The following is an 11,449-nucleotide window of genomic DNA, read 5'->3' on the forward strand; positions in this document are numbered from 1 at the left end:
GGTGGCCACGTGATAGCCATGAGGCCGCCTGATTGGAGGAGGGTTTGGCAGCCTGAGGATAAGACCAGGCCCAGGGAGCAGGGCTGGCAGCTGCAACTGAGCAGCCGACGGAGAAACATTGTGCGGCTGGAGGAGTCTGTTCCCAAAACATGACCATCTGGAGGTTAGGGTAGGAACTATGGGGAAGGAAGAAATTCCTAGGGACCCCGGTGGGGTCCAGAGCCCTTAGGAAGGGGCTGAGGGCCCGGGGCTGTGGAAAGGCCAACCTATAGTAAGAGGCTGTGTACACAGAGGCCCAAGGGAGAGAGCCAGGATGGCCTATTGAGAGAGGCTGGGTATACAGGGGCCTAGAGAAGATGCAGGCCAGCCCGAGCAGAAGGGTCTTAGAGTTTGTGGTCCTACGAAGGGGCTAGGTAAGCCCCTGAAGAGAGCTGTTGAGAGTATGGGTGACTAAGGAAAGGCCTGGGGAAACCCAGGGAGTGGGGCTGACCCTGGAGGGGTCTGTGGATCGGCTCAGATAAGCCCAATGAAGTAAAGGGTTGTTTTGTAGAAGATCTGTGGGGCTCCCAGCATGCCTGGTATGAGAAGACTGATATATAGAAGGGCCCAAGGTGGACCCCTACCACACCTGTACCTCCTTGGTGAAAAGTAAGTATGGAGCTCCGGAAAGCCTCAACCAGTGCTGCCATGCAGGTGACCCTGTGGAGGGGTCAGGGTAAGGGACCACACCCTGACACAAAAACAACAGGTTTGGACAACAGCAGAGGGGCCAGGAGGGCCTGAGGCCCAACGCGTGAGATAGCAGGGCTTATGGGCAAGACCATGGGGACCAGGAGAGCCTGATGCCCAAGGCCAGTGGGAATTGGCCTGAATTCAGAGCGAGGCCTAGTGAGAGGTCCAGGCATGTCGCAGGACACCCGAGGTCTGAGTGGGTCACAGGCTGAGTTTGAGATGCCCAGGGCCAGAGAAGGCCAGGGGCTGAAATCAGCCCAGAGTGTAGGGCGGTAGGCCTGACGCCCCGTCGTAGACTGCAGCCTGAAGGTCTGCAAGGGGTCAGGACCAAGCATGAGAGAGAGGAAGCCTGAAGGGCTATACGGAGTAAAGCTAAGGGGGCCTGAAGGGCTATACAGAGTAGGGCAGAGTGCATGTGGCTCATGGTGGGGCGAGAATGAGTGTGACCCAGGAAAAAGGGCAGTGTGAGCAAGACTCAGTTATGGGATAAGTGTAGAAGGCCAAACATAGGGACAGAATCCGACCCTAGAGAGAGCTAAGCAAGTGTCAACTGTTTGGAGGCCATCTGCGAGGCATGGGACATGGTAAAGGGAAGGTCGGAGCTGTGTATTTTGCCCTTGGCACCAGGGCTTAGAATAGGCAGCTTCCTGCTTAGACTAACATCACATTTTATGTAACAGGAAAGGCATGGCAGGCGAGAGAGGGCAGACTGCCCTAGACAGGTGGGCAGGCTGATGTCAAGCTCAGCTGGGGAAGGCTCCCTTGCACAACAGGTATCCGAGGGCTCCACCACTACATCTCCAACGACACTCACCAATTTGTAGCAAACATTTACACCAGTTTAAAATAGCTCAATTTACAAGGACTAGCCACAGACCTTTGTTTGTTACAAGTTAAACTTTTCTCTGGAGGCATCTGAAAGTGAAAAATATTAATGTAATACATGGTGTGGCGGCTGGGCCTTGGAAGGAAGGACATCGTAGTAAATTATTTAGAACTGCGAATTCTGTAATTTAGAACTCTTAGTATAACTTAAACAAATGGGAGTGTGTAGGCTTGTGAGCTCCCTCACCATCCCAGCAAGGAATAAAACCCAAGTCAAAGCCTTTTCTTCATTCTTCCCATAAGGCACGGTTTATTCATTCAAAGATGCAACCTAATACAGCCCAAAAAATATTTTCCTAACATACCCAGGCAGCCACCAAGAGCCCTTTCACTCTGTGCTTCTCTCTCGGCTTTAGACATCGGAACAGACATGTTGCACCCAGGTGAAAACACTCTTCAGCCCTCTATAGAAAATACTAAAACCTTTGCACAAACTAAACAGGACTGAATGGCCCCGATTTCCTCAAAGGAACACAGAACCCTATCACAGGATAACTTAAACCTCTACCACGTTATATATATTATGCAATTAACTAATTAATTATGCTATAAATTTAGACTAGCCACCCATGCAAAGTAATTATCACACAGTTAACTGGTTAATCACGCAATAAATTTAGACCAGCCACAGATGCAAAGTAATTATCATGCCATAAAAATGACTATTCAGTTACAAAGAAAGTCAACCAGCTACCACGTTGGTGCTTGAAAATAAATGAGTAACAGCTCTAACTGATTTCCATCCATCTTTAATTTTAACACGAAGAAGGGCCCTAAGATTTATAAAAATACTAAATGAAAAAAAAAGTACTCAAATAGTTTTCATCTGACACAGCAAGGTCTAAATTCTGATCACCTTACTCATTCAAGCACTCAAGTAAATTTGACCTATTAAAGAAACTGTGCTTCCAATGAAAACTGTAAAACACAGGATCTGCTTCTGCACATCACACATGTATCTGCAAGGCAGATTTTAATCCAAATTACTTTCATTTTTCACTCATTCGGAAAGGAAGCTGCTCTGTGATGCACAAGATAACCTTTTAAGAACCCAGAAAGGTAACAGCGCTAGTATGATGCGGCACATAACTAGATTTATTAAGGACACTGAAAAACGGTCCTCCTTCAGTTATTCAAACTGTCATACTTACACACATATGTTTCCTGTAAAGTTAATGTGTGGACATCTGTGTGGTTTGCACATCACAGCAACAACAGCGATCTGTAATAAGAAGAGTTGCATAAAATAAAAACTATAATCAATAGTATTACAAAAACTAAATGCATCCTGGAATTGTACAGACAGGCACATGTGGGAACTATTTTAATTTTCTCCAACTCAGTTTTATTTCTAAAATGCTTGCACATTAGGTCTTTTTGAGAAAAGGTACTTGCTGTGACAAAACTGATCAGCATCAAATGTAACAGTAGCATAGCAATGCCAATGCTAAAAGGGCTATTCATGGTTCAGTGTGGTATAGCAGCAGGCCATGTTCCTGCTATATAGGACTACTTTTAGAAGTAGAGTACCCATGTCAAGTTGGACATCATAGGCACACTGCCAAGAGACAGAGTAACATTCAGTCCTCATTAGGACAAACTACTGCACTTTGGGCACAGGAAGTTCACAACAGACACTGAGGAGATAAAAAAGAAAGCAAACACAGAAAAGGAAAAAATATACATTCATCTCTTGCTGTGATGAAGTACATCTAGATGGCTCAGTTATAGCACCAGGCAGCATTGTGTCAAGACATCCAGCTCCTATTCCACAGGCATTATCTTCCAAACCACCTCTCACACAATGGTCTTTGCATGGTGCTACATGCACACCAATAAACTCTACTGTGGTACCAACAATGCTTCTGGTTTGGGAGATGCCATATGCTGAGCAGGCATCGGTACAGCACTATCTGGTGCCATCACTGCACGGAAAGCAACTCCCTGCACTCCCAAGTAACCTTTTCTCCCATGGTCTCTCACAGCTTCTCAAAGAGGAAAAGAAAAGAAATTTGTGTGGATGGGATCAATGTAAGGCATTAGTTTCCCTTTTATGTGAAAAGGGAAATAAAATCTAAAGACGTGAGTGTCCAACCTCCCAAGCATCTGTTCGTTTGCGATTGCAACAGCACAGTTAATCCCTGCACTGCCATAGGGAATGGCCTCAATAACATACTTCTCTAGTATTTTTTTTTAATTTTGCATTTGCGCATGTATTAAAACTCAAAACATTTACCCGATTGTTAGCTGTAGTTAAGTGTTACCACCGTTTGACCCTGACCATCTTTCTAATGAACAGTTTTTAGAAATTATTAACATCTCATTACTAAACCATTAATGAGCTAGCTAGCAGCAGTATAAAGGCTTAAGTTTTAGTGGGTATTGTTTGCAGGGTGACCAGTGAGAGCAAGTCATGCCAACCTGGCTAACAAACTGAGGTTGTTGCCCCCCCTCCTTCCCTTCTTGGTGAGATGCTTTGTAATCTCACCTTGCCCACAGCACCACGGAAGTGACAGCAGAGGAAGCTGTTAACACAAACAAACCTCACTAAAGCTACTGGGACAACCAGCATCTTTACAATGATTGATATTTAGATGTGCCTTTAGATGTAATGGTGCCTTTAGATATAAATATACAATGCTCACCCCACTAGCAGTTCGAATAGGCTTTGCCTTCAGTTTGGGTACCAGCACCTTGCGGTACTGAGGTGGAACTGCAGCAATGATGTCAACCAAACGAGGCTGTGCTGAGAGTCTGTACTTAGCAGATGTCTTGGTTTTCAGCCTAAAATGAAAGCACCACCAATTATTTTCTTGTAGTCGTGTTCTTATATAGATAGTATATCTTATACTCGCTCTGGAAGCCACGCACCTATCTACAAGTCAGTTGAGCAAGTACCAAATTCCTGTTTACAACTTAACAGATAGACGAACGCATCTTACAATGATGCTGTAAGAGTTTACTTAAAAGCTAATGCTAGTTGTGCGTCACAGCTAACACTGCACAGTGCAGCAAGGCATACAAAACCCCGATAAGCATTGATCTAAACTAAAAACAATTTTAAGGTTTTGAATTTCTACTGAGGTTGTTTGCCAAAGACATTTGACTCCCCCGCATTAGAGTTGTCCAACAGCCATCCTGCAAATTCAGATTCCAGTAAGGTTCCTTCCCTTTATCACAAATAAAACACTTAGTAATTTATTCTGCGAAATCCTGTGCTACTGTCTTTGGATGAGAGCGCAAGGCTGGCAATCCATTAGGAACCTGAAGTAAACCGAGTTCCTAGTTTCAGCAGTTATTCTGCCTTTACGAAGGTTTAACCGAAGGTAAAATATTCTAACAATTCTATTCACTACGTGGGAATCTGAATTTAATCCAGGTCACTTTCCCATAACTGAGATGACATTAACAGACTGGATAGACTAGTAGTTCTCAACATTTTTAGACTCACAGCACCCCTAATGCCAGCTCCTAACTTTCACTCAATTTTCTGAATCCAGAAAAACTCTATAACGAGTCTTCTGTTGCAAAGAACTCAACAAGCTCACAGCAGATCAGACTGGTTTTGACACGGGATTCCTATTTGAAATCTCCAGGTTCATCTCGTGAAGCACACGTAGGTGTTTCCGCACCAAAAAGCATTAACATCATGTGACATGCTGTGGCACTCTTAAGGTGCCACAGCACCCTGGAGAAAAAGCCATGAGACAGATCAACAGAGTTAATAGAACAAGAGGCTCATTTATGGCTTTTTCCTTCAGATCACATAAGCCCCGTGTGTCCAACACGGCATAGGTCCCATGGGGCACATATAAAACGTTAAGCGTGTGGTATAAGATAGACCAGTGGTTCTCAAACCTTTTTGTACAGGACCCATCTGTAAACACTGATGGCCTATCTCAACCCAGCGCCCCTCACTCCCGACTCCCAGCGTGTGGGGCAGGGGGTGGGTGCGCGTGGGGCATGGGGCAGCCCCTTGCAGACTGGAACTCCAACAGCCTGCAAGAGAAAACCCACGGTTTCCCTCTTTAAAGTTTGATCACGACCCTTTCACTTTTGGGTCGCGCCCCACGGCTTGAGAAACACGGAGCAACCTCTTCGAGTTACCACGCAAACCAAATTCTGCAAGACCCTTGAAGATATGTTTATACGCATTGCCCGTGCACCCCCTGGAAGCGCCAGCCGCGAAACCGGAAGTGCCAAAGGAAGTGCACTTCTGGTTTGGCCGCTGTCTTGGCGACTGGCTGCTGGGGGACCCCCGCCCCGTCAGCGATCTGGTGTCCCCCCAGACTCAAGGCACCAGTCGCCTATGCTTATGTGTCACCAAGACGTGGCAAAAGGAACGCAGTTAGTACAGGGAAACCGGCGTTCATGTTGAGGGACGTAGGCTGCCCAGGGGAAGGGGCACACGAAGCCCGAAAGGCATCAGGAACAAGATCCCAGGCCGGCACAACTTACTTGTTCAGGTTGACATCTTTGCCCTGCTCGTGCGCCTCGACCAGCTGCTGGATGATGTCGGCGATGGTCATCATCATCAGCTCCGCCCGGCTGAGGGCTCCTGCAAGGGAGACCAAGCCCCACCGGGATGCAAGACCATAAGCAGGAGCATTACTGGCTCAGGGTCCCTCCCTCCCATGTGCCCCCCTGATGGCAACACCTGCCCTCGAAGCCAGGTCGGCCACGTGCTCCTAGCACCTCGCCTACCACCATTGCGCATGCGTGGTGCGCCAACCACGCATGCGTGCGCTCCCCCTCCTCAGAGGCCCACTGCGCATGCGTTCGCTCCCCAGCGAGGTAACGGCCCCGCGCCCCCTGCCGTTGAGCATGCGCGCGCTTCCCCCCTCAGACCAGCGAAACCATCCGGCGCATGCGCAGGCTCCACCCAGCCCAAGCACTGCGCGTGCGTGCCCGTCTCCCCTCGCTTTTCCACGCAGCCCCCGCCACGGCCCCGGGGGAAGTGCGATGCGGCGGGGCCTGATCCTCCTCCTCCCCCCCCCCCGCGGTACCTTTCTTCTTCTGCCTCATGTTGCAGCGGGCCGAAGCGCCGCGCACCTCCATGGCTCGCACCGCCGACCGAGACGCTCCCCTCGGCGCGCTGTCGTGAAAGGCCGCACAGGGCTAGCCGTGCTGCCGTAAAGCAGCGTTCCCTCTTGCCCTCCCTCCGCGCATGCGCGGCCCAGCTGGGAGGGGCGGGGCCAGGAGCCCTTCTAGAGGGTGGGCCCTTGTACTACTACTTTAGAGTTCTAGAGCCAGAACACGCCGCCCCCAGCCTAGAACCCCGTTGCATCCCTTCTAGAACATCCCAGCTAGAACGAAGAGGCCCCAAGCCCAGTCTAGAACCCCTTTGGAGCCTTTGTCCCAGGCCTGAGCTAGTCTAGAACCACTCCTGGAGCCGTTCTAGAAACCCCAGCTAAAACACACTGCCCCCTGCTGCTGGGACGTCCAGTCTAGAACCCTTCTAGAAAATCCCAGCTGGAAGACATTGAGCCCTGGTGCTGGGGTGCCCAGTCTAGATCCCCCCCCCCCCGAGCTTTTCTAGAACTCCCCTGCACTGGGATGTCTGGTCTAGAACCCCCTGGAGCCCTTCTCAAGTGCCCCACTTAAAACGGGGCCCCTGAGCTTGGGTGTCCAGTCTAGAACCCATCTTGGATCCTGTCTCGAACACCTCAGCTAGACCACGTGGACGCCCTGAGTTGGGATGCCCGGTCGAGAACCTCTGCTACGTCGGTAAGACTAAACCCACTGATGAGTTTCTCTCTCCTCCCACAGCTGGCTCTTTGGGAGAGGTGCTGCTGCCCCACATGTTTGATTGCAAGGGGGATATCGTCTTCCCCTCCGAACACCACACGGGGCAGGCAGAACCGCTCCGGCCAGGTCTTCCTGAGCATCGTCTTGTTTTCTGCCACCGCTGAAACGCTCTTCTGCGGTCCAAGGAAAGGCAGGACTTCCTTCCAACGGGAGGCAGGGGTCTAGTATAACTGACTTCAGTGGGAGTAGGAGAAGGCCCGCAGCCAATTTGCAGTTAGACGCTGAGAAGCTGAAGATGAAAAGACCTCTCGGGTGCTACTGAGTGCTGGCGCTCACGGCAAGGCTGTTTCTGACAGCTAATTTGCCAGTGTTTTTATTCAGTTTAATTGCAAGTGTCTCAGTGTCACAGGTGTTCCTCCATTTCACCATGGGCAATATAGGAAACACAACCATTCACCTTGGGCCTGCACTGTTCAACATCATCAGCGACTTGGACGAGGGGGTAAAAAGCACCCTATTCAAATTCACAGATGACACTAAGGTGTGGGGGGAAGTGGGCACGCTAGAAGGCAGGAATAGGCTGCAATCAGACCTGGACAGGTTCCAGGGGTGGGCGGATGAGAACAGGATGGGTTTCAACACTGACAAGTGCAAGGTGCTGCACCTGGGGAGGAAGAACCAGCAGCACACCTACAGGCTGGGGAACTCCCTTCTCGTCAGTGCAGAGGGAGAGAAGGATCTTGGAGTCATTATTGAGGCCAAAATGAACATGGGCCGACAGTGTAGGGATGCGGTCAGGAAGGCCAACCCCACCTTGTCGTGCATCCACAGATGCATCTCGAGCAGGTCCAAGGAGGTGATCCTCCCCCTCTACACGACACTGGTCAGACCGCAGCTGGAGTACTGTGTCCAGGTCTGGGCACCGCACTTCAGGAGGGATGTGGACAGCATGGAGAGGGCCCAGAGGAGGCCACCTGCATGACCAGGGGGCAGCAGGGCAGGCCCTACGAGGAGAGGCTATGGGACCTGAACCTGTTCAGCCTCCACAAGAGAAGGCTGAGGGAGATCTGGTGGCCGTTTACAAACTAGTCAGGGGGGACCAGCAGGCATTGGGGGAGTCCCTGTTCCCCCGAGCACTACCAGGAGTGACTAGAAATAACGGTCAAGAGCTGGCAGAGGGCAGATTCAGGCTAGATACCAGGAGGCGCTACTTCACTGTCAGGGCGGCTAGGATCTGGAACCAACTTCCAAGAGAAGTGCTGGCTTCTACCCTGGGGGTCTTCAAAAGGAGGCTGGATGAACACCTTGTCAGGGTCGTTTGACCCCAGTGCTCTTTCTGCCATGGCAGGGGGTCGGACTTGATGATCTGCTCAGGTCCCTTCTGACGCGACCAACTATGAAACCTCCTTATTCCCTGATAATCGGTTTCAAAATTCTCCTGTCAACATCTTTCCGTTCTTCCTAGTTATTAGTTATCATGATTTACTTGCATTTAGGTAGAAGTTTGAGGCACCAGCCAAACTTTGGGGCTTGTGTCAGGACCTGTACAAACACATGAGAAGATGTATCAGCCGTGCTGACCAGCTCCTCTCCATCTTTAATATCTGTGGTCTTGGATAATGACATCCAGTTGTCAGGAGATCGCCAACTACCCATCAACAGTTTCTCTGCTCATTGATATCCATACAGCCTGTCTGTGCGTAGTTCTTGTGATCTTTCCTCATAGGAAAATTGTGATGGAGTTTATGGCTAACAACATTTTAAGTTTGATATACGTTTCTATTTACTACCTAGAAATGCAAAACACTAGAACTCTTGGTTCAGAGATGATGCTTTCTATTAGACCAGCTAAGAAATTGCAGAAAATATATATATCTTTTTCTGCAAGCTTCTGGGCTCACGTGCCCTTCATCAGGCTCAGGGAAAAAATTAAAGATGGTAAAAAGTCCCGATAAGTAGGAAATAAACTTCATTTTTGCAGCTCTTTACAACCTAAGGGGTTGGTAATACTACCGCACAACACAAGGTGGCAGCACAGTATTTTAATTGGAAGCAGCAGATCAAACCTCGATCCCACCATTGCTGTAATTTTAAAAACTTCCCAATTGGGGAGAAAAACCTAGCAACTGGGATCCTGATATAAAGTGAATTTGAAAGGGGCTGGATCTCGGGAGGCGAAGGATGTGGTGGAAAGGATGCTTGCAAGCGTGCTCTTTGCCTGTCTCTCTTGCATCTTCTTTCATCCCAATTTGCAAATTAGGATGAAGGAAGACGATAAAGAGACAGAAAAAAGGGAAGAAACAAAAGGATGCTAAAAAAGGCTGGGATTGCCAAGTGATTCAGAGCTGAAGCAGATGGGGGCCAGATTCAGATTCATTTACATAGATGCAAATCAAGTGAAACCGCCTGACTGCTGGAATCACACTGGGGTAGCCAAGATCAAAGTGACTCGCAGACAAAAACAAACTGAGCAGAATGAGGCAAACAGCAGTGAGCTGTGGTGGGTGGTTATGGGCAAGAGGCACTGATGTCACTGTGCACCTGCTACAGGGAGAAGAGCACTTGGGACCTGCAGCTCTTTAAATCCCGGTCTCCACAACTTGAGCTATAGAAGAATCTCCCTTAGATATCATCAGGGATGTGGGGAAATGGAAAACAAATGTGGATTTTCCCGTCTACCCAAGAAAAACGTTGACTTTTTCATTTGAACGGAGATATACATGGATTTTCCACTTTTGCAAAGAGCTCTCTGCAGGCTGGCAGAGCTCCAGCCTGCAAGGGGCTGGGGCAAGCAGGAAGAGGGCGGTCGGGCAGGGGGTGCCATAAGCATGTGCACGCTCACCCATGCACCTGGCTGCCAGGTAAGTCTGGTGAGGGAGAGGGAGATGGAGGCCCCCATAGGGAGGGAGGGAGGGAGGGAGTTGGGCAGGTGCTGGGGCTGCTGCCCAGCCAGATGATATGTGGGGCCTGGGTCCAGAATGTGCAGCCACAGGGGCCGCGTGGGGAGCGGGACATCCTTGGGCAGCTCGTCCAGGGGGCAGGGGAGGTGGGTCTGACTCCCCACTGCTGCATGCACTGCCAGGGAAGCATGGGGGGCACATGCCCCCCAAATCTGTGCATGGTTCAGGCTGGCTGCCCCCTCTCTCTGAGGCCTCTGCAGCCCAGCAGGCAGGACCCAGCCTGGCAGGGCAGAGTGGGACCAGATGGGGAGGTGCCGTCGCTGAGAGCCCCATGCCACCCAAGTGAAGAGCCCCCTGCCCGCCTGGCAGCAGTGGGGGCAGCAGCACAGAGTTGTGCCCCTTGCTGCTGCCAGGTGGGCAGGGGGCACTTCACTGGGGCAGCGTGGAGCTCCAAGTGACAGCAGTGAGCTTCCCTGCCTGGCCCCGCTCTGCCGGGTCCCACCTGCTGGGCTGTGGAGGCCCCAAGGGGAGGGCAGCAGGGTGAGGAGCCTGAGCCTGAGCCTGCAGCAGGCAGCCCACACCTGCCCCCACCTCCTCCATGGGCTCCACTCTGGCCATGACACCCATGGGAGAGGGGGAGTCAGGCGTGCGCTCCGCTCCACCACAGCAGCAGCCACCGCCTCCTGTGAGAGGGGGCCAGGGCTTGGGTGCTGCTGGGGGAGGCAGGGGTCTGAGGACCCTGGCCCCGTAGCCCTGGCAGCTGGAGGCCCCTCTGACAGAGCTGGGAGGGGTGGGGAAGCCTGTGGGTGAGGAGTGAGGGGCACCAGCAGGGCCAGGGAGGATGTGGGTAGGAAGTGTGGGGCCTGGACCTATGTCCCAGGGAGCTAAGGGGGCAGGGGGAGCTCTGATTTTCCATGGTAAGAAACCCAAAATCAAATACCAGAATCTATAGGTACTTAGAATATATTTTATTATAGTAATTGAGGCACTGGTAGGTTTCCAAATTGCTTTAAAGCTATATATATATCAATAAAACATTGTGTTCAGTTGAGACCTATATACAGAGTGGTGTTTCATTTTAATTGTGGATTTTGGGGGTTTTTAATCAGAGAATTTGCAACTTTTAAACACAGAAAACCAGGATCCCTGGTTATCATCGCCACTGTTGGGTATTGGGTATGCTG

General features: G+C 50.5%; 1 protein-coding gene and 1 long non-coding RNA gene across 3 annotated transcripts in view; one reads left to right on the forward strand and one right to left on the reverse strand.

Moving 5' to 3' along the window:
- Positions 1-6,782, reverse strand: part of ELP3 (elongator acetyltransferase complex subunit 3) — a 127,707-nt gene extending 120,925 nt beyond the window's left edge. Inside the window, exons 1-4 of the mRNA XM_006029257.3 lie at positions 6,624-6,782; positions 6,076-6,175; positions 4,263-4,401; positions 2,769-2,839 (exon numbers count right to left, since the gene is read on the reverse strand). Of these exons, the coding sequence (XP_006029319.1) occupies positions 2,769-2,839; positions 4,263-4,401; positions 6,076-6,175; positions 6,624-6,675 (362 nt within the window). The 5' untranslated portion in view covers positions 6,676-6,782. The remainder of the gene's footprint in view (positions 1-2,768; positions 2,840-4,262; positions 4,402-6,075; positions 6,176-6,623) is intronic.
- Positions 6,754-11,449, forward strand: part of LOC112551179 — a 28,366-nt gene continuing 23,670 nt past the window's right edge. Inside the window, exon 1 of one of the 2 annotated variants that reach the window (XR_003095386.1) lies at positions 6,754-7,344. This is a non-coding gene — a long non-coding RNA (uncharacterized LOC112551179). The remainder of the gene's footprint in view (positions 7,345-11,449) is intronic. The other variant, XR_003095385.1, reaches the window with a different exon arrangement.

Source organism: Alligator sinensis, unplaced genomic scaffold (assembly GCF_000455745.1).
Source record: "Alligator sinensis unplaced genomic scaffold, ASM45574v1 scaffold637_1, whole genome shotgun sequence".
NCBI lineage: Eukaryota > Metazoa > Chordata > Crocodylia > Alligatoridae > Alligator > Alligator sinensis.